At 35.2% G+C, this 23,908-nt stretch overlaps 1 protein-coding gene across 2 annotated transcripts in view; it reads left to right on the forward strand.

The window, feature by feature from the left end:
- Positions 1 to 23,908, forward strand: part of PTPRQ (protein tyrosine phosphatase receptor type Q) — a 106,590-nt gene that overhangs the window by 16,851 nt on the left and 65,831 nt on the right. For both annotated transcript variants that reach the window (XM_035341315.1, XM_035341306.1), the window contains exons 11-23: positions 116 to 268; positions 381 to 560; positions 1,356 to 1,463; positions 4,008 to 4,289; positions 5,928 to 6,110; positions 6,787 to 6,888; positions 8,982 to 9,102; positions 12,657 to 12,817; positions 14,413 to 14,558; positions 21,022 to 21,187; positions 21,664 to 21,954; positions 22,282 to 22,557; positions 23,343 to 23,494. In XM_035341315.1, coding sequence (XP_035197206.1) covers positions 116 to 268; positions 381 to 560; positions 1,356 to 1,463; positions 4,008 to 4,289; positions 5,928 to 6,110; positions 6,787 to 6,888; positions 8,982 to 9,102; positions 12,657 to 12,817; positions 14,413 to 14,558; positions 21,022 to 21,187; positions 21,664 to 21,954; positions 22,282 to 22,557; positions 23,343 to 23,494 — 2,321 coding nt within the window. The remainder of the gene's footprint in view (positions 1 to 115; positions 269 to 380; positions 561 to 1,355; positions 1,464 to 4,007; positions 4,290 to 5,927; positions 6,111 to 6,786; positions 6,889 to 8,981; positions 9,103 to 12,656; positions 12,818 to 14,412; positions 14,559 to 21,021; positions 21,188 to 21,663; positions 21,955 to 22,281; positions 22,558 to 23,342; positions 23,495 to 23,908) is intronic.

The following is a 23,908-nucleotide window of genomic DNA, read 5'->3' on the forward strand; positions in this document are numbered from 1 at the left end:
TCTTTTTGCAGTAAAATAGTTCAAGATTATCGTGTCAAACTGAGTTTAGAATGCAAAAACAACAACAACAAAAAGGTTTTCAAGTAAGTAACTATTTCTCTCCATTTGATCACAGATAATCCATATGCCATTAACATTTTGGCTGAAGAGCTGTCATATGTTATAAAGGGCCTTGTACCTTTCACGGACTACACAATCAGTGTGTCTGCTTTCACTGCTATTGGAGAAGGGCCACCATCTGTTCTCGCAGTCAGGACACACGAGCAAGGTAACATGTAACTTAGAAATAAGTTAACATACGTAACTTCTTTCACTGAAATTTTATTCTATTTTTAATAATTTATTTTGCTTACTGTTAAATCTTTGTGTTTTTGTTGAAGTTCCAAGTTCAGTGCAAAATATATCATATAAGAATCTTAGCTCCTCCTCTGTTTTGCTGTGTTGGGACCCTCCAGCAAATCCCAATGGGAAAATTACTCATTATACTGTTTATGCAATGGAGCTGGATACAAAAAGAGCATTCCACACAACAACTTCAAACAACAGCTTAATTATGACAGGTATGGTGCCATTTGATAAAAAATAATTGCAAATATATTACGCAAAATCATTTATGCCAACTTTATGTAATGTAGCCATTTGTAAGGTAGATAGACCAACTCTCCCCCATCCACACACAACACATCTGCATGTGAAAACAAAACTGGGACACTACTGTCAGACTTGTCTGCTGTGGAGAGGTGTACAGGGAATGTGAGAATGGAGGAGAGGACTACAAGTAATATAGCAAGTAGTAATTTTTGAAATGGATTTCTCATTATTTTTCCTCAGCCTCTTCTTTCCACACAGGAAAATGTTTCTAAATTGGTAATTCTTTTTCAGACTTGTTTCCCACCCCCCCCCCCCCCCCCCCCCCATAGTATTTGTATGCTGTTAATAATACTTTTTTCTTTTAAAGTTAAAATTTTGATACTAATTGAAGAAAATGCATGCTTAATGAGTTTGGGGGAGTTTATTTGTGCTAAACATAGTGTTATAGAATATATAGACTATTACAGAACATATAGAATAAAAACACGTATTTGTATGTACACATACATATCCCTTGTTTTCACAACTAAATTAAAGCTATTTACAGGGTTGAGGCTAGTTGACTTATTTCAGAATTTATTGACTTGACTAAGTGCGTATTTGACCCTCCCCAGATAAATGGTATTATACTTATTCTATCTTTTAGATGGCAAATGTATATCAAAAAGTCTTAGAACAGCATCCATTTTAATAGTTTTATAAATAAGCAATGAGATGTTCAAGGAGGATCATCAGCAATAATTTGTTTTTTACTTATTTTTTAGGTTTAAAAAAATACACAAATTATAAAATGAGAGTTGCAGCCTCCACCATGGTTGGAGAAAGTGCTTTGTCTGAAGAGAATGATGTTTTTGTGAGAACTCCTGAAGATGGTAAATACATTGATTACAATGATGATTTGATTTCTGTACTGAAGTTTGCACTTCTTCATAAATCTGGACACATAAATAAGGAGGAGAAGAAAGCATACAAATAAAATCCATGTTTCTTAAAATTGTTATTCTATCAGTCAGTGACTTTATTCAGCTTATTTTTAGGTTAAGTGCTAGAAATAATGATAAAAGCTGCAGCATGACCAGCAGTCCACTAATTTCAACTCTGATAGGCCAAGAGGTGAGGTAAGAAAGCTGCAGAGCTGAGGTTTCTTCACTGAAAACAGTGTGTCCCTAGACCCCATCTAAACTATAATAAATTATCTTTGAAACTCCAAATTCCTCCTCCCACCCCACCTTTGGTTATCATATGGAAATTAGGTTGGTTTCTGAAGCATCTGGAAACAGCAACTTTCAACAATTCAGAAGCCATATTGATGTCTATAAAGAAAGCTCCTGATAAAGTGAGCTTTTAATGGTATTATGTGCACTTGTTTTTATACAGGTTTGGGGCTTTAACCCTCTTATGACTGATCAATAGTTTTAATGTAAGGTATAATACTACCTTATAAAGATTTCTGAGGCCTGCTTGTTTGCAAGACATAATGCACACATGAAGGTGCAGTAGCTGGAGTTGCCATTGGCCTTTGTAAAGAGAACATGGGAATTTGATTTACAGAGCAGCAATACAAGTTGAATATTTAATCTTTCCTCATTTATATCAGGTTTTTACTTTCACTGGTTTCAACAGAGTTATTTCCAATTTTTATCAAACTAATAAAGAAGGTAATTGTCAAATTGTCATTTATCTCACACAGCTGCCAAATATGCTACATACAGGAGGAATAATTATGTGGGAATAAAAGACAGCAAAGGATTGAAGGATTAAAAGTTATAGAGATTTATGAAGTTTAGGTGATATGAGTAACCAGCTAACAAAATATCAAATTAAACAGTGAAGCTTAAAGTGCTACTAAATTTCTTTCAAGGTTGCATCCTTCTACACTTAGTTTTTTCCAGAAGAAAGGCATATCACAAGAACAGAAAATTACCTACCTATATATATATATATATATTTTTTTTCTCAGAAATAAATTTTAAGTTTACAATTCCCTGCCTCTGAACATAACAGAAAGTTGTTCAAAGTTGAGTATCAGGACAACAGTTCATCCATTGGTAAGAGATATATGCAAACCTAGGGGAAGTCATAGAGAGAGAATCACTGATAATTCTTACCTTTTTATAAAGCTCTGTGTAATTACTCTTATCTTGTTTTTTGTTTTCCTTAGTTTTCCTGAGGTAATTTTTGTTGAGATCCATGTCTCTTAACTTTAGCCAACCTAGCAATTACAACTTGTTTGACTCCAGAAAAGAGAGAGATACCTCCAAATAAAAGTCATTACATCTGTTTTAGATAACATATTAGAACTGAAGATAATATGCTGTGGTGTTTAAATATTTTTACCATGCCAGATAAATTGAAAATGCATTTAGTTGAAAATTAAGCTTCTTCACATGGGAGTTATCCATGTGGGCAGTCCTGTCATCCAGAGAGTAGTGATCTATTACAGTTAATGTTTTTCATTCACAGACTCAGAAATCGGGAATGAAATGGGTTTTTGAGACCTTTACACCAAAACTTTTCAAGATAAATTCTGAAATGCCTGTATACATGTATTTGTACACAAAGCATAATCCTAAGTTCTTACTATATTTTTGTTGTTGTTGTTATTTTATAGAGAGGTTATTTCAGGGGTGAAGCGATGAAACCTTCAGAGGAATCAAGGTTGACATTCAGAGCTGATCTTATTCATAAGTGCAGCCCACTCACTCCTTCAACACTTCAATGTGTTATGAGCTCACTGGAGTCACATGAGTACATTGCCAGTAGATTTAGCCAACACACTGCCCGGGAGCTGGAATTGTTTTGTGCCTGACCTTCTCACCAGTGTATGCAAGGTTTACACTGGGGTCTTTGGGGTTATCAATTAACAACTGTATCAGTAAACTAAAGGGAATTCAGTTACGCTGCATACAGTCCCTTTCCCTTGTTCAATTGTTGGTTGAGTGAAGTAAGATGAGTGGTTATTTAAGAAAAAAGAAGAAAGATAGCATTCAAAGTTAAAGAACTTGAACTAGAGGAAGCCAATAAGAAGATTTGAAGAATCAAACTTCAATGAAAGCAATAGACAGAAGAGGTTATATTTGTGGGTTGTCTTGTTTCTTTGGTTTTTAAGCTGCACTTTTGGATAAATTTGTAAGTGAATGAAAGGAAAAAAGATCCAGAAAAGCTAAAGTGTCTGGGATGCAAAAAGATGTCTAGTTTTATTAGTGGAAAAAAAATGCACAGAAATTAACTCAGATAAAAAGTGGTAAAACTTGGAGAAAGAGAGTGAGTAAATCATTGCCTTTTTGCTACAGTTAGCTACGCATTTTGTTACAGTATCCAATAAGTTTATTAGTTCATAAGTTTATATTCAATTAATTAAACTTCTCAGATTTGTTTTTTTGTTTTTGTTTTTTGATTTGATTTCTGTATTGCAGAACCAGACTCCCCACCCCAAAATGTAGAGTTAGTAAATGTGACTGCAACAGAGATAAACCTGAGATGGCTACCACCTGAACAACCCAATGGTCTCATAACTCACTATGAAGTTCTGTACAGTGATTCCAATGATATATTTATTAAAAATGCCTCATCTACAAGTATATCACTTACTGAAATGAGGCCATATACTCTCTACAACATCACTGTAAGGGGATTCACCAGACTTGGCCATGGGAATCAGTCATCTTTCCCACTTCTGGTGAGAACTTCTGAAACTGGTGAGTATATATATAAAAAAAATACTTTACTTTTTTTTCAGTAAACTGCTTTATGGTGATGTTTGATACCCAAAACATTTTCTGAGATGAGAAGAATGAAAATAAGGTAGGATCTGAAGGATGGAGCATTTTGAGTGAACTACGACCTATTAATGGGCTGATGTGTTCAAAGAGCTCTTGGGAGTTCTGTCATTCTGCCATTAACTTAGGCAGAGTTGCGGGCTTATTTCACTGGGTCTCATGGTATTTATTCCACTTCTTGGTATTGCTTAAGCAGAAATGATTTACCCTACTGAATGCATTTTTTCAAATGTCCTTGCATTGATAAGAATGTTTAAGGCATTCTAAAAATCTGCCCATGCTTTATGTGATCTTTGGAGCAAATTTTGCTGTCATTGTATGATTATGAGTTGCTGGAATCAGATATTGTATCAGACAAAATTTGGATAACAGAAAACACTTGTGTATTTCTGTGGGGACAGAAAGACACATGCACATAAAAAACAATTGCCGTGATACAGCAAATGCCAGCTGCTCCCTAAGGGACAGGGATTCAAGACCCAAGGGGGGTCCCTGGGCTTGCAGGGCAGGAGCTTCACTAGCCAGGGCTTGTCCCACCAACCCTCAGTGAGGGGGGCAGACAGGAGCAGCCAAGTCCAGGTTGCCAAACGAGTCCGTGGTGATGAGGCAGGTCTGAGGTCAACTGAGGAAAGTGAGTCAGCAAGTCAGGGTCAGGATCAGTTTCAGTGACAGTAACTAAGTCAGACACAGCCCAGTGATAGCTGAGCAGGCCCATGGTGGTGGGGCCAAGTGGAGGCCAGCCTGAGATGTCTGTTTGCAAGTCAGAGCTAGGTCAGTGGTACTTCAGCAATGCAGCAGGAGCTGTAGCTCAACCAAGGACACAGCAAGAGAGCCCCGGCTGAAAGTACAACCCAGAGGACAGTGGTCAGCCCTGGCTGTGGCCTCACTGCTGCATTGTCTGTGAGCGTGTCACCCGCGAGGAGGCAGCCCTCAGCTGCTCTATCGCTGAGCTGGCCCTGAGCCCTCACAGCCAAACCTCCAGGAGGCAAGTTGATCTCAGGGCCCTCACAACAATACGTTAGGGTCCCCGCTCCCCCCCCCCCCTTTTTTTTTCCTCCATACAGGCATTGACACAGTTTGCATATTTCACCTTGGGAGAAGGAATACAAAGGCTATTCCTGATATGAAGAGTAAATTACAGCAGCACAACATGAAAAATCTTCTAATAACAGCTAGCTTAGAGGATTGCAGTGATAGTTATGGGATAGTAGAACGAAAGTTTAGTACCAAGCTCTAGTAGCTTTTTTATCTGGCATGTTAAGATGATTTTAATATTGTTTGAAAAAGAATGACCTCTCCTTTGTCAATGCAGTGCATGTCTGTAATATCTTTTTGATCTTCCAATTTAGCCTCCTGAAATCTATTCTGTACAACAAACAGACAACCTCGACCCCAACCCCCCCCCCCCATAAAAAAAAAAACAACACAGAAAACCGTCACCAAGATAAAAATCAAAATGTTTACAATGTGTTTCCTTGTAACCAGTTTAAAAAAACATGTTTAAGAAATCAATGAAACTTACTGTGATCTTTTACAAGTCTAAATTTCATCTTCTAGTTCCTGATTCTGCACCGGAAAGCATAACCTATAGGAACATCTCATCTGTGGAAATTGAATTATCATTTTTTCCACCATCCATTCCCAATGGAATCATACAGACATACACAATCTATCTCAAGAGGACTGGTGGAACTGAGCAAAGAGTCATAAACACTACTCATCTGGTACTACGTATTACAGGCTAGTATATAATGATCTGGAAAGTAAGGCAACTGAAACTTGTTCAGAGAAGGGTTCAACTGACTGACCGATGCATATCAATTAATTCCCTGGAAGGACAAAGTCATTCGTGTCCTTACATAGCTATACATTGCCTCTCCTGAGAGGCAGCCAGTTGTGTCCTGTAGTAATGTGGTGGAATGGGCCATGCTTGGTATAGAATCTAATGTGCCTCTTATTGTGTTGTAGATGTTTAAAGTATAAAGAACTTCAATAATATTTTTCATGTATCTATCATTGTAACAAAGTAAACACTGGGGTCACCTATGTATCTTTCTGACCTTTTTATTTATTCTGTCATGATAACTGCAGCATAATTCAGCAGCTAATACTGGCAGCTCAGTACTTCAACTAATATATTTTCAGAGTATCACTAAGCATAAACTTTAAAGCATTCCAGGAATATGAGATATAAAGTGGTCTAGAGGGCAAGATGTATGAGGTATGGCTGAAATCACTTTTTTTTTTTTTTTTTTTTTTTTTTCAGTCTCTAAAGGTGCCAATCAGAGTAAACGATGGGCCTGTTCAGCACTTCAGAACTTCTACTTGTGGAATAGGATCTCATTTTTTTTTCCATTAAGAGAAAAAACTTTCCCTACTGAATGGTTCATTTTCTGAATTCTTCTTCTTTATTTAGATTTAAAGAAATATACACAATATACAATTGAAGTGTCTGCTAGTACCATGATGGGGGAGGGCCTTCGTAGTGCACCTGTGCATATACTGACTGATGAGGATGGTAAGTCAGAACAGAAGTTGTGATGTGTCATTTCTTGTAGTCTTAACCTAATCCTATGCTTCATATCAGATACGCATAGGTTTTATATACATTTTTTGTAATAACATCTCTATATCTATCTATCTACACCTTCAACGATATGCATCTGTGTTTGCATCTGTGTGTGTGTGTGTGCAAAATTATTAATATTATGAAAATACTCAAAGTCCATCTTCATTAGTACTAGACTGAAATTTAGCAGGGGAGAGTTCTACAGGCTCACAGTAGAACATAGTAATTGAATTCCCTTCTAATTTGTACAATGGGCCACAAATCAGCAGAGGGACCTTAAAATTACATTTGCACTTTCAGTAGCCAATGTATGAAGTTATCACTGATCTCCTCTGGTACTGGTACTGGTTACGGACTCCTGAAAAAAATTCAAAGCAAAACCTCAGTTAAGTGCTGTGACTTGCATTTGGAGAAGCCTGTCTATCTCTTTCCATTACTTAGGGAGGAAGTTTCTGAAAACCTAGATTAAAGCTGCATTGACACGAATGTCCCATGAGGCATTCCCAAATTCTCTCTCCATCTATTAGGAAGCATTGGCTTGCTCAAGATCCAATTTTTGATGATAATAGATCTTTGCAAATCTCCAAGGTGTTGATGAGCTTACTTTCATGCTGTCAGTAATAAACTTTTGTTCAATAGTAATGTTGGATCACAGTGGGAACAGATAATTTCGATAAAACCATCTTTAACATAGTGTATTTTCCTTTCGAGCAATGTTGGTTCTATTCTTTAGGAAAAAATGTCCCCTGAATAACAACTATACAATGAACTAGACATGCCAAGAAGATACAACATTTGGGGTTTCATAGATCTTTTATTGTATAGTCACTAAGGATAGTGTAACAAGAAAAACACTAAACACATCTGTCACCATTTTTTGTTACTAAATACAGATGCTTACTGAATTCAGTGATGCTTACTGAATTTCAGTTCATGAAAAATATTTTTTTCTTGAATGTACAGAGTAGTAAAACCTTTATGCCAACTTTTAAGATAGCGATAGAAGGAACAACAACTGAGAAACAAAAATATTTATAATACGCCACATGTACTTTTTTCACGGGAACACAGTGTTCCAAGTTTCGGACCAAATGTTTCATAGATTTGCTAATAGCTATGCTCATATTCTCAATTTCCATGCATGACTACAACTATGACCTGAATTTTTAGTACATGATGCTATTTGGATTAATTTGAGAAAAACAGAAGTCATTCTAATAGTACCACATAGTGATACATATATCCATGAATCAAGAAGAAGGTTTGCCTCTCAATTACATGCAAATACAAAGCAATATCACTTATGCAGACATAGGTATGTTTTTCTTCAGTATTTATATGAACTTCAGAGTAATTCAATTAAAATGAACTCAAACGTGGTGTAACACTTTCACTTACTTATGATGTTTCCCTGCACAGTTGTAACATAGTGTCATGTAAAGTTCATCTTAACATGAATTTTAATGGTCTCAGTCAAAGCCTATCTTTATAGTTGCCCTTGTGACAAGCTAAGTGTATGAATGTGGTCCTTATTTGATGGAGTGAATAGATTTTACTGCTGCCTAGTATCCCACATTTTTATCATCTCTCAGTGCCATGCTTGCGCATTTTTCCACATTTTGGTGCTTCGTATAATTATTTCCAGCACCTCTTTTTCCTCAGGGGAACTATTTTGCTGTATTTTACACGTGTTCATACCTATAAAGCTCTTGCTTTTATTAGAAGAAAAAACATTACAGCAACATACTTGGACAGTAGGTGAATCACTGTGACCTACCCATTGCTCTGCTTTCTCATGAAGTACTTTTTCCATTGAATCACAGAAACAGATGTTCTAACAGCACCATGCAAAATCTTCTTTTATCATCTGTCAGAAAAAGGAAAAGAAGCTGTGCTATAACATTAGTTGATGGATACTGTACCGGTGTAGCACAAAGTTCACTTTCCATCACAAATAATTAAAATCCTATTTAAGGATGCTGCATATCCCATCGATCTTAGCTGTTTAACAAGATGTTGTGTCCTGTTCTCTCATTTCATAGCTCCTAGTTCTCCTCCAGAATCCCTCTCAGTAAAACAGTTGTCGGGTGTCACTGTGAAGTTGTCATGGAAACCTCCACTGGAGCCAAATGGAATTATCCTCTATTACACAGTTTACGTCTGGTAAGATTTTCTGGAAATAGTTCTGAGGATAAATATTAATCTGTAACCTAGCAGGAATGTTAGGTTTTTCTTACACAATATGTTGATTACATGTTTTAGGAGAATACATATTCATCCAGCACTTAGAATACTAGCCTTTTGTATATACGAATTCAGACATAATGTGGTAACTGAAAACTGGAGTATTAAATATTTTGCAAGTGTTTCAATGTGTGTTTTTTTTTTTTTCTTTTTCCTGAGGGTTTTATTTTTGTAAATTAATTCAAATTTTAATTAGAGAGTGGTGACTTTCATTTTATACTGATTGGGCACTGGCTAACCCTAAAATGTAAAGGACATCCAAAATTGACATGAAGTAGATTTCTTTTGCAGAAAGCAATTTGAGACCTCTACTAGTTACCATCCATACGGCGTAAGAGCTCAAGAGTTGCAGTTTTAGTCTTTGTATATGCTATTAGTTATGCCTGATGTTGTATTTTGTATATATTTGTAGCAAAAAAAGTATTTCTTTAAGATATAATTTTCACTTACTGTGTTGTTTTTTTCTTCTACCTGTCCTTTCTTCTTCCCTGCATTTGTTTCCTGTCCTTACTCCTGGGATCTTTTTTTTTTTAATCTTTCAAAAGGAGTTTGGGCATTTTAAAACTTGCAGCTTCTATCCTGTTCTCTGCACAATGTTGTTCAGTCTGGTGATGTGCTGTTTCCTCACAGATCTATTTATAACTTCTTCTGGGAATGACAAGATTTTGTTGTTGATCACTTTTAATTAAGGTATTAATGTTGTACCATTTTATTGCCAATACAAAAAGCCCAGTAAGCAAATGCTAAGGATTTCCACCTTATGAGATGTGAACCAGGTGTGCAAATTAAGTCTTTATAAACGTGATATTATTGAGTTTACATTTATTATTTTAATGTGACTTCACGGTTTTGGGGTAAGATTTTCCTCAATTCCTCAGTAGAAATTATGATTTCTAGTTAAGTTTGTGATCAAATGAACAGGAGTTTGCTCTTCTTTCCAGAAGAGTTAAATTTAGCTTGTCTTGTTACTTTTGCTGTGTTGACAAGGTCTGGTAGTCTTTAATCACAAACAATAAAATTAATACTGTCTTCTATCTAGGAAGGAGTTGCTTCTTGATACAGATTACAGTTTTGGAGGACTTGAGGTTATAGAACTTTTCATCCTTATATCACCTAAAAGCTTACTGCTTTTGTTATGACAAGTGAGTTAGTAAGAATTAGTTTTTTAAAAATGTTAATTGAACCATCTTTCAAAATATTTGAATTAAGCAACCACATAACTTTTTGCAGTAACCCTTGTCCTTTTTCTGTCCATATTCTCCTTGCTGTATCTTATCTGTCCTTACTGTGCCATATCTAAAATTAGACAGGCATTAGGTATCATCCTGAGGCAAGGACATTGGAGGAAAACTCCCTTTGCCTTCCAAGGGGTCACAGCTCCACTCTTGTTTTTCTTTTCTTTTTTTTTTTTTTTTTAAATTTATGTATTTAACAGAATTGGCTATATAATTCCATCCAGTGTGTTGCAGGGTGATATATGACAAGGCAAACTGCCATGCTTCTGCTTATGAAGGGGCGTTCTCTGTGTTACTGGGGAGATTGTTATTCCCAGAGCTTCTTGATAAAGCAGAAAGAAGAAAGCTAATACAGGTGTTAAATAATTGTTCATTCTCTTAAATATATTGTGGCAATTACAGAAAATTTGATAAGATTTCTTTAATGATTTGGGAACAAGAATCCAAAACTAGAATGGAAAGTGTAACATTCTCTTTGATATTGTCCTTCATGAATTTGTCACAGGACATGGTAGTTCTGGGAACTAGAAAGTAGCAAAGGAACTTACTGGGTACCTTGAGTCTATAAACTCATACTCGCGAGTCAGCAGTTCCATAGTACCAAGGCACATTAACAAAACTGCTCAACTTGCCAACAGCTATTGACTTTGCTGTACTTGTACAGCAACCCATACCACTGTTCTCTTAAAGAAAGTATTTCAGGCTCAAAAATTGACATTATCCCATTCAACTTTTTTTTTTTTTTTTTTTTTTTTTTTCTGAGATAATTACTGACTATATCTACTTAGAGGTGCAATCTTTTAATGAAACTATAGTGCCTGTCTAACAAGGAATTTCTTAGAGCCTCCTTTGTCTGGGTTTTTGAAAAATCTCATTTAAAACTTAATATTATTGTTCCTCATTAAAATTCCTCAGGTTAGCGTATTCTGGTAGACCTCTTTCTCATTGTCTGTGAAGACTGAATTCACTTTGATCATTATTTTCTTATTATTTTGATTGCATTCTTAGTCGTTTTCTAAACAGAAAATCAACTTTTCCTGAAAAACTCCAAGCTTTAGTTCTTCTTTGTAACAATGGCCTAATTGTGGAGATGTTCTTTGGCAAATAAAACATTATGAGAATGCAATTACTCAGGGTGGAAGTGTTTGCAGCAGTAAGCTGTACGTTTTCTTCTTAAATTATAACCAGCTACATTTTTTCCATACTAAGAATATATTGGGCAAAGATCCAAGAAAATATGTCTTTTCTTTGTGTAGAATTTAATAATTGTGACAGCAGCCTTTTGTTTTTCTTTATACACTACTCAAAATATCAGAACTTTGAGAAAAATGTAATGTCGGTGACACTGTTACAAAGGCTCTTTGCCCTTTCCCTGAAAAGGATAAGCCTTCATTGTTTTGCCTTTTTTTATTTATTTTTAATTGTAAAATTATCATCCCTCTATGAAATCCTATTAGAAGCACAGAGTATCCATTCAAACAGAATTCTTTGCAGAATGGAACGTTAGCCAGCTTTTTTTTATTTTTCTCCATATGATAATAAAATAATTTATTGAGGAATAAGAGACTTTTTAAAATTCAAGTTAGTTATTTCTGTATCTTACTTTACTTTCTTATAATCATTTCATACCTATGCTAATATCAGCATTTTATTAATGTTACATCTTATAGCCATTCTAGGCTGGTTTTGGCCTGACTAGAGTTCCATTCTGATCCCTTGCTACATTCCACCAGAATTAACTCAGCACCAGCTAATTCCTGCTCCATATCATCTTCTATTATTCCATTTATAACTTCAGCCTTCTGACCAATTTCACAGAGTCACAGTAGGGCATGCTCCCTGCTATAATCTTTTTATATTTCGCTATTCCTGTCCAGGGAGACAGTTTAGTTATGCCCTCCTGTGTCCTTCCCAAGGGTACCATATAACCATTTGATAGCAGTTACAAGATGGACCTACTCCTCCTCAATATTCAATATAATAATCTCCTTGCTGATGTAATTTACATACATGTTTCTGTTGGTATTTTTTTTTAATAAATAAAGAGCCCTATTGTGATGCAAAAGTGCAAAAGTGAGCTTTTCAATATATGAGATGGAACTTACCAAGGCCTTCTTTAAAGCCTAAAATATTTGTATTTACGACAATATAGCATTTTTTCAATTTAATATCATATTCCAGAGTTGTATACATAGCAAAATGGCATGCACATATAATGAATAAAATATTTTTCTTTAGGAATAAAATATCAAAAAGGAGTGTTAATGTAACAGAAACATCACTGCAGTTCACAGATCTGGAAAATAACTCTGAGTATAGTGCATACGTTACAGCAAGTACAAGATTTGGAGATGGCAACATAAAAAGTGATAATATAATATTCAGAACTTCTGAAGGAGGTAAGCTTATATGTTATATGTAGTAGGAATCTTTGATTTCATGTAGCCTTGAATTTCTGTTAGGCTCATATAAGTTAATAATGCTACTGAAGGAGACTGGTCAAGAAAAGACATTCTACTTGTATGTGTGTGTATGGATGTGTCTGTGTGTGTACACTATATCTATGGTTCTATAAAATTATGATTGGAATTTCTGTTGTTCTACTGAGCAGAACGTTGTGTTTCCCTTCAAGACAGGTAAGACTAAAATAATTTAGTTTTAAATTTTGAAATAAACCTAATTAATATTATAATATACGTAATATCTCTTTGCTCTATCTTGCTCTGACAGAATTTCTGAGAGGGAAAATACTCTTTAGAGTCTCTCTCACAATCCTGAAATGGATTTAATTTGAAAGTTAAATCTGTAAGTGTGCAATGATTTAATTGTTTGTTCTCTTTTAATGATTTTCAAAGTTGTAGTTAACTTCTATAAATGATCATACTGTATACTGTGCTTTGAAAGGTTTTCAGTTTCATTAATATTTCTGGTTTTCCCACTAATTAGTATGTTCCAAAATGGATTGTATGCATACATATTTTAGAATCATCATGCGCAGATAAACTCAGCAATCAGTAGCAGGATTAGTGTCTATCCAAACCATCTCTCAAAAGACTGAAACACCGAATTGTAGGTATTCCCAATCTTTGCTACTAAAGCTGTTAGTAAGCATGAACTGACTTTGTAAGGCAGGATTTTTAGGCATCGATCTTAGAGTTCTCCCTCCAATATTTTAGTATATTATACAAACTAGAACAACACAAAACAAGAGTCTTAATATCACCTACAGTGTTCAGTACTCTACTGCACTTGTGTAGAGCACTTTCTTGAATGGCCAGAATGTAGGCTTAAGTTGTCTTGAACTGCCATAAGGAAATTACAGAGTTTGAGTTTCCTGCATCCCTGTGCTACTGAGAAGGACCATATGCTTTACAGGAAATTGGGACGGATTAATTGAAGAATACTTACACAGTCCTTCCTGTATATTCAGTAGGCTGGGGAGAGAGATTAAAAAGCAGAGAAAAACGTGCTGTCCAGGCTTAGGTATCTGGTTAACATATAAGAGTTGGAAGCCTAAGCTCTGTTTATAATCATCAAAGACAGAAACAGGCTTCTAATTTAGCTTTTCTGAAGTCCTTTTATATATATATATATATATATATATATTAACTATATTTGGAGCATAAATGCTTAACTCAGTCAAATTCCATGTTTGCAAATTGTGATAATTCTGTCACCTATTTGTGTACATACACAATGTAGACTATGTATGCAAAACAGTAAATGAAGGACAAATTCTATAAGAAAATAGTTTTGTGTGCCACTGTGGCAAAATAAAATTGTGTCTGAAAAAAAAAAAAAAAAAAAAAAAAAAAAGGTTTAAAAAATTTGTTTATAGTTACTGTTTCATCATTTTCAGAAGCAATTTTTATACCACATTCAGAAATGCATTTAATTTGACATAGGCTGTTGTGAAATCAGTAGTGGCTATTTCTTGGGCACAGTAATATACAAAGCCTTATGTTAGGCATGCTAAAACTTAACATTTTTCCAGCACCAGGTGATCCTCCGAAAAATGTTGTATACAGAAACCTTACTTCTACATCAGTAATGCTGTTCTGGTCTCCTCCTCAAAAGCCTAATGGAAATATACTGTACTACTCAGTTTATTTCAAAAATAATTCAGGGATATTCATACAGGTAAGCTTCTTTTTATATTCTTCATTGGTATGATTCAATGAAGTGTTCTAATACTTAATTCATTAAAGATTCATTGCACATCCTTGAGACCATTATTCTAATCTACCAAGTTAAATTAATTTCTGTAGCAGCTTTGTTTCAACATTTTAATTCATGCTTGTATAGTACTGAAAATAAGGTAATACAGTCAAATTAGAGAATAGATTCTCTTATAGTTTTGTTACTCTCAGAAGAACATATCTGTTCAGCAATTTGAAACAAAACTATTGAGAATCCTAAGTTAAAGCATAAAAGACAAATAATAAGTTGTTTATTATTTTTTGGTGATCTGGACTTTTTTTGTTGTTGATGATACTTTCATCCTTTATTACGGATCACGTATTAATTTACATATAGTTTTTCTGCTCTCCTTTTGAATAATATATTTTGATACAGAAGTGTAATAAGAAGAAGTAAGCTTCTTTTACAGGTTTTTGTTTACAGGCTTTACACATGGGGAAGAAAAGATAGAATTTTAATGTAATGAAGAAACTAATGCATGAAAAATTACTTTTACTGTATAACTTTATGCTAAAGATAAGTCTAGCATAATGTATGAATACGTTTGAGGATAACTAGGAAAATACAGATTTTACAAGTACCTGTGGTTGAATCCTTGCTGACGTGGTTCTGTGTATACATATCTCTGGCTTCTCTAAAGCCATGTGGTTGCTAGGCTCTGTATGCATATTTAGAGATGCAAGCAGGACCATGCCATGTATTCACATGCTGATGAGATTAAAATTAGGGTTGCTTTTCAGAGCGTTAGCCGCTGCTTGCACACAATACTGTACCAACAGCATTTTTCTTAGCCTAACAAATTCCTGGAGAAACCTTTACACCAGTGCATTGCCTGAAGAAGCCCATCCTATGAAAAGTGACTACATTTGTCTAATTCTTGGACAACTGAAGGGATATTAGAGGAGGACTACAGACTTGGCCTAATTCCTGCCTTTACGAAGGTGGAACTCTGAGGTGAAAGAGTAAGGTGAAACTGATACAACGAGAACTATAATCCCTCTGAACTTGCCCAGGACTCTGGAAATGAAGGAGCAAGATAGGGAAGATGGAACACAGTAGCATTGGCCCGACAAGGTGAGGGTCCGATTTCATTGTCACATAATGTAGTTGTGCAAGTGAAGGATGGTGGCATGGGTAGTAGTTACTGCTGCTTTGGCATATAATGTGGTTGACAGAAGAACACTGACAGTGGCTCCACTTACACATGTGGAACCCATCATCTTCACCCATTCAGATTTGATTTTTAACTCATCCCACTCTAGAAAGCTACCAGAAGATAAACTTCACCCGCTATTGCATCTATCTCTTCCTGGCCTTGGGAGAACACCGTTAATCTCTCAAATCATGATCCACTCCTGATCTGTCCGCTCTCCCCTTAACTCTTTCTGCCCTTCACATACATCCATGTTCACTGTTTGGCATGGCAACCACCAAACTTACATTATGCTCCTATCTTGTTCCTTGTCATTCCTGTGTATGCAAGACATTTCAAACAGGAGTTAAAAAGCAACTCTCACCAACTTCTTTCTGACAGATATTTTATATTTACATGTTTTACAACAGAGAAATGCCTGTGTGAAAGCCAACCTGTTTTTTGTGTATAAATATCTGTAATATATACATACAGGTGTATATACACGTGCATATGCACCCAGGGCTTAGAGCTGTCTGTGACTTAGAAACATATTTATATAGTTTCAGGATATATCAGTAAGTTTTGTATTGCACACATCTGAAAAAGCATAATACCTGTTTGGATGCTCCTGCATCTAGGTCACCATTACTCTTATATATATCCAAAATGTATTTTCAGTTTAGAGAATGATAATGGAGGAATAGAAAACATAGATGATCTTTCCACACTTCTATGAACCCTCCATTCTCAGACACTGCTGTAGGCAGCCATTCCCTGGTAGTTTCTCATCTGCTTCTTTGTCAGGACATAATAGCAGAGGTCCAAGCCTTAAAGTCTATCTTACAAATGCCTGAAAAACTATCCCAGCTGAAGAACCTCAAGCAAATTAACATATTCCAATGTTTTCATAAGCTGAAATAGATATAGACTTCATACTAAAACTATTACTATTCTGTTGTCTCAGGTTCTCACATCTCCACACATTCTCAGACTCATCAGGTATATTAATGAATAAAAAGCTGTTATTATAAACAACATTGTTAAGATCAGGGAATTGGTAGCTGCAGAGTAAAGTACTTTGTTCATGGAGAAAAAAAAAAAAAAGTAAAAGGCCTGAGATAAAGGGTGCAGTTTACTCCTTGACATAATGCAGAAACTTAGAGGAAAAAGAGTTTCCTTTTTTTTTTTTTTTTTTTTTTTTTTTGTAGGGCAGAAAAATAATGTATAGTTTCTTTGCTTTACAGGTCTGCATGAAAAATCACACTGTGACTGTCCATTCAGAAGGCCTGCGATGCTCAGACCTGGGATTCAGAACAGAACAGCAGAAGGAAAAATTTAGTGATGGAGATTAGATTTGAGGATATTGATAGATGAGTGGGCTGTTTCTGTGGGATGCTGACAGGCTGTAAAAGAAGGTGTCAGAGAGGGATGACTGGTAGCCAAATACATTGTTCATTATCAAATAAAGAAAAAGATTCCCAGAAATACAGTGAGACAGAATGGTAGTCTGCAGTGATAACTTGAATGCCTTCCAGGCAGAGCTGCTAGTAGGTAGCAGAAAAAAACAGCACTTGCACTAGTTTCAAGTTCAGCTGTATTTTTCAGATTCTGTCATAGATCTAGGGAAAATACTACTTCTTGGTTTATGGTCATGCCTCTGCACCAGTGCAGTAAAGAGATGATGCGCATTCTGACCAAGAGCACTTCCGACTCAGACTATATGGCACTGTAGCTCTTGTTCTCATCACTTCTATGTCATGCTGCTGGATTCCTGCAGTTCAAGCTTTTACTATTTGCAGTAGCAGCTTTGCAAGTTTTGTTTAGTGGTTCCTTGCATGATACTTGAATCAGATACTACCCATATTCTAAATCTTACCATGGAAAAAAGTCAAAGAATTTATGGAAATAATTGTCTTATTGCTAAATATTGATCTATAAACAATATTATTGACTTGAATAAAGTCTTCTATTCAATCTCTCTATATCTGTGTTTTGATTAGCAAGAAAGTGGGAAACGTGCTAATTACTTATATAAATGTATGCTTGGAGAAACCTCTCCAGCGTAGGAATTTCAGAACAGATGAAAACTGTCCTGCACTGCCAAAGTAGGCAGGGGAACCAGGAACTAAGAAGAGAAAGAAATCCTGCTGCTCTTCTAGAGACTGAATATTAGACCCCAAATCATCCAGCTCCCATACCACCACGTTTTTGTTGAAGCCAAGTTAAGTGAACGTGACTGGACACAGTTCAGAGTGGAATTTGGCTTGGTCTGCCTTGGAATGAAGACAAGTGTTGCAAGGAATGCAGTGTATTAGCTTAACAAGCAAAAATTTTCTCTCACCAGTATGACCAAAATAAGGGAAAAAGGGAGACTCCCTAAAGTACACTGCAGATTTTTGAAAAGATGGCCTTAGAACAATATAGACCACAAAAAGCAAGTATGTTCACTTAGATAAGTACTGGAACAGTGTACATTACATTGACGGATGGCTTGGATTAGCCCTCACGGTGTCAGTGCTCTCCTAATTACCAGAGTCAAGTATGTGATATTCTAACTCAAAATAGCCCTACAGTATAATGAACTTAAAGAAACAATGGGGGAAAATGGTTAACAGTGAAGAAGAGCAACACTATATGTCTGTAAACAACTAATTATGGCTTTATGCCACTGGAAATTTCTGCTGATTCCTAGAGTGAAGAAGATACTACTTTCTTCTAACACTTTCATGGCCTGTATTGCTTACACTTAGCTGCTTTTAATAATCTGATACTTTGCTATGTCAAAACTTCTTTCATGTATGGATGAAGAAGGGGATAGAAGGAAGAATTTCTTCAGCTGTAGCCAAAGATCCTAAGCTGTTTGCTTTCATCTGCAGCCACAGTTAATTCTAAAACTTCCTATGGTGTTCTGTCCCCAGGGTACAATTAGTACAAGTTTCATCTTTTCTCAGTTTGTACCCACACAGCTCTTCCTGTTCACCCTTACTCTTAATTATGTGTTCATTCTTTGCTAATATTATGTCATATCGGAAGTTTGAGGTAGTCCTCTGTTATCAGTCCTTGGGCTCCTCATTGTAAGGAGACTTTCTCTTAAAAAAGTGTTTGTTGAACCACCAAAACTTCTGCTGTTACAGCCTTCACGTTGGTTCACTGAGTGTGTAACTGGCAGGCAGCTGACTAAATTGTAAAGGTATGCCTTTTAAACTAAGGCTTGGGTTTTCAGCTGTTCATACCAGTAAACTCTCTATAAATCTAGAATCAAAACTTTGTCTTGTATCTTTGACATTTTAACCTTGAAAACTCAGGGAAATAGTTTAAGTCCTTGTTAGATCTGAGTAGATGCTATTACTGTCAATCACTAATTATTACTCCTAATATATAGTAATAATAACAGGAAAGTAGCAGAATGATACATTTGGTTCCGAAGGCATTTTATATTATGTGCTTGAGCATCAGATGATTTAATTAAATTCCTCAGAATTCAGTCCTTGATTTGCAGTATCTTTCCCTACCCAAGTGCAAAGCAAAGCTTTTCCCAATATTTTTCAGTTAGTTACACGAAGGCAGTGTTAACTTCCATCTATATTTAGATGAAAGTCTAAGTTAAGGTGGAATTTCTTTGTATTTTGTCTGATGTTGACCTAACCAGATTCTTCAGACAAGCCTGTTAGTGTGTTTTAAGTGTGTGGTTCTGGGATTGTTTCTGTGCTCTAAGTCTGGCGGTAGGAGTGGATATAGAAAGGTATAACATCAATTGGAGCAGCTTCTGTTCTGCATTCAAAAAACAAAACAAAACAAAACAAATGGTTTATTTACTTATTTATTTACTTATTTTATGTGAGCACTAGTAGCCATAGGCAAAAATAGGTCTGCAGAAATTGGTGTGAAAATCTCAGAGAAATCAATGAGTATTGGTGTTTTTTTTTGTTTTGTTTTTTTTTTTTTGTTTTGTTTTTTCCTGCAAAAATAATTTTACCTGTATGAAAAACCAAAGAAATTGGTCATGCCATGTTACATATAGAAATCAGTACATTTCGGTGACAGACATGAAGATTATATACCAAACTATCAACTTTCAAGATATTGACTCAACTGCTTAGTAGAGTGTACCACATTGATTTCTTCAGTAGGAAGTTTCCTCAAGTGAAATACAACCTGTTTTTTAGTATATGGGTTTAATATACCTGTGTTTACATACAGTATTTCTGAATTTAATATGTAAACATTACAGTCATCTTGGCTGCTGATGCTACGTGCTCAATGGAGCGATGTGGCTGCTGGAGCACAAGTTTGACTTCCTACCCCACACGGGTGCTGAGTTTCCTTATGGGGCCTGTGACCTCTCAATAGTTTTCAAATCATGAGCCAAACTGCTGTGGGACTTCTAAGTCATGTTCCTTTAAAACATCAGGATAATACAGATTTGGTTATGTGGTATAGCTTTGGTATAATCTGAGTTAATTTTTTTCTTTTCGGTTTCCAAAATTGTTAATTCCAAACAAGAACAGGCTCCTCATAGAGTCTGATCTGAAGCAGTAATCTATTGCAGCAGTCACAGTTTTTAGTGAAAATTTTTATGTAGTTTGAAAGAAAGTAGGATGTAGTCCTCATGCAGTTGTCTTTTGTTAGCAAGTATCTGCACAAGGAAAAGAATTTTATTGGTCCCTTCAACACAATCCTCTGGAGATATTTGTATTTGAAAAAAAGGATGTGTTTTTAATGAAAACTAGACGAATGGTTTATCAAGTGTTCCAGTGAGATCTCTGCCTCTGGAAACTTTTAATTCAAAGTTAGCCAATTAGACAATTGTAAGATGTGCTCTCATAAAAAAAAAAAAAAAAGGAGCAAAGTGAGAGAAGTTCTTTGATTCACTTTATGCAGATCAGACAAGACAATCAAGTGTGCTCATGTAATCTATGAACAAGTAGCAGATTTTTTGTTGTTGTTTTCCTGTTGCAATATGGATAAACCCATTGCAATACTGCATATTTAATGTGATTTAAAAAGAGGTCGATTGTGATTCAACAGCTACACATGACAGGATGAGTCAATTGGATAGTGTGTACAAGGAGTAATAGACAGCATACAATAAATAACTTCATTATTTCAGAAAAATCAGGACCTATTAGTAGTCAAAGTATATATTTATGTCTTTTGAATGGTATGGTGTATCATCTGTCTTGGTGGTGGTGACAGCTGAATGAGAAGTCAATGAGTAAGTAACATTTATGTTCAGTGATAATACTTTTTTTTTTTTTTTTCCTTCAGAATTTCACAAGTTCTGGTAATTACAGTGATGTCAATATGTCCCAGTCTGCAGTTCTGGATGGCTTGGCCAAATACAGCCATTATACTCTGTGGGTAACTGCAAGCACAGCTTTTGGAGATGGAAACAAAACCAGTGAAATAATAGATGTGTATACAGATCAGGATAGTAAGTGAATAATTTTTCTTAATGTTACAATGTATATCAGTGCTTCTATTTATTAAATATTCTATAACTTTAAAATGATTTTACTGTTAAGATGACAAAGCTAAAAAAACAAAATCCAGTAAATGGTGTTTTTCATTTTCCTTTGCATGAAAGACATTTTGATTTGATTCTGCTTTGTAATACAAAGAATATAGTTCACAAGCATCTTCTTTGGATGCAAGCAATCAGAATATTGTATTAAACCATCATTGAGGCTCTTTCGAAAGTCAAATGTAACATAGATGATTATTCATATATACCATCAAAATATTTTGGTTTTGATAAAAAAAATAAAACATTTTTTTAAGTTCTATAAAATATTTAGTGTGGTACAAATAAGATTTATAAATCAATCATACTTAGGTCATGTATATCTGTTTTGGTTTTGGATTATTTAGTATTGTAATCCATGCATTTGTTTTGTTTATCTCTCATAGTCCCAGATGGTTCTGTTGAAAATCTGGTCTATCAAAACATTTCCTCATCTTCTGTAAATGTAAGCTGGCTTCCACCATCCCAGCCAAATGGTTTAGTCTTCTTTCATGTTTCTCTAAGTTTATTGCAACTGGGAACCAATAAGATACTGTCTTTCCTTACTTACAACACAAGCATCATTTTTGATAATCTGGAGAAATACACTGATTACATTCTGAAAATCACACCAGCAACTGATAAAGGATCTTCTGAACTGCATGCTCTAAGTCTGCATATAAGAACTGATGAAGATGGTAAGTTTAAGAATAGTTTTTATTCATTCCTAAGGAAATGTAGAAAAAGCAAAATGTTTCCCTTTCTAAAAGAAAAAAAAAATAGTTTATCTTTCTCATTTTACTTAAAACTTGTGCGTGGGGGTGAGAGAGAGAGAGAGAGAGATACAATAACACAAACAACTGTTACACATTTCTTTGTTGAGACCATGAAATATAATTTTCTGCTCAGAGCATAATTTCAACTAAGACTAAACTAACTAATATAAGTAAAACACAATTTTCATTATAACTCATATTTTTTTCTGAGGTTATCCTTGTTTTTCTCTTTCTTATTTCTTTGTATAGTCCCAGAAACAGCACCTATAATCAAAAAATTTTCAAATCTCTCGACTACCTCAGTTATGCTTTCATGGGACCCTCCTGTTAAGCCAAGTGGTGTTATAATAAGTTATGATTTAAATTTGTTTGGGCCAGAAAGAAATATCTCATTCTCTACCACCAATAATTTCATCATTTTGGAAGACCTTGCACCATTCACATTATACAGTATTTACACAGCTGCAAGAACTATAAAAGGATCCGGTCCACCTTCCATGCTTCTGTTCTACACAGATGAGTCAGGTGAGCAATCACAATTTTAACCAACTTTGAAACCTTGTCCCTATGCTATGGTGTCTGATTTAAATCTGAACATCGCACGTTGAAAGAGTCAAGGTGAAAGATTCCTTTTCCATTGGTCTTGTGTGAAGAACTCTCAGAAGAAACACTACAAGACAAGTCATTTCTGACTTCTCCTCCTCCAATCACAGTGTGCCAGAGGTGGTCATGTTCTGCAACGGATTACAAAGCTCCAAGAAAGAATGTTTTTTTTCTTTTGGAATTTATCAGTTGGCCAAACTGGGATTTTGAACCAAAAAACAGTACCTTCCTCTTCTCTCCTATGTACATAATTAAAAAATTATAAAACATGAAAACATTTCTGACATTCTTTCAGGTCTCCCTTACATGGACCTCCTCCCACCCATGTGGGTAAATGATGTTCTCTTGTACATATATATTGAGCTGTGCTCACTATAAGCTTTAGAAAGTGAAATATATTTCATTCCAAGATATATGTACCATGAGTTTTTAAGTGCCTTAGCTCTGACAATGGGCCTGTTTAAGTGACAAATAGCTTTCTTAGGTATCTGAGAAGATCCCTTGCTGAGTAAACATATTCCTGGTTAATGGAATTTGTTTATTTTCAAAAAGAAAGAAACAAACAAAAAGATAGAAATGAAGTGCTATTTTGTTGAGGTCAGATTGAAATGGTAACAAATGTTCATATGTTCTGCAGCTTCTCTGAAATATTTAGTTTTGCCTGATTTATCTGTAATTTTTAAGTCAAGAGCATTTCTCTTTTGCAGTGCCATTAGCTCCACCCCAGAATTTGACCATTACCAATTACACTTCAGATTCTGTGTGGCTAAAATGGGATCCAAGTCCTCAGCCAAATGGTGTTATTATGAGATATAATTTTAAGATTTATCAAAACAACACTGAAAAAATATTTTATCAGGTATGTTTGCAGTATTTCTATTTAATTTCTTTGGCAGATAAATGTTTTTTTAATGTTTTACAAGCAACATTTATGACAAATACTTTAAATGTCTCTTATGCTCCTAGAATTATGAAGCTCCTATAAATTCTTTTTTTTTGTTAAGACAGCTTACTTATCCTCCCACAATGTCTATAACTCAATTTTTAAAATTAGATAGAAAAATGTCTACATCTTAATTTGTTTTCAGCTTCTACTATTCCATTAATGATGAGCTTTATTAATTGTTAGTTCATATTTCATTTTAAGTTTGTTGTTAGAAAGTGTCAGAAGTGACTTGTATCTGTCTATGCGTAGCCGTCTAGTATCTGTGGGCTTCCAAGATTAAAAAAGAAGGAAAGACATTTCTTGTCATCTTGAAAAATAGTTTTAAAA

This window comes from Oxyura jamaicensis, chromosome 1 (genome assembly GCF_011077185.1).
Source record: "Oxyura jamaicensis isolate SHBP4307 breed ruddy duck chromosome 1, BPBGC_Ojam_1.0, whole genome shotgun sequence".
Taxonomy (NCBI): domain Eukaryota; kingdom Metazoa; phylum Chordata; class Aves; order Anseriformes; family Anatidae; genus Oxyura; species Oxyura jamaicensis.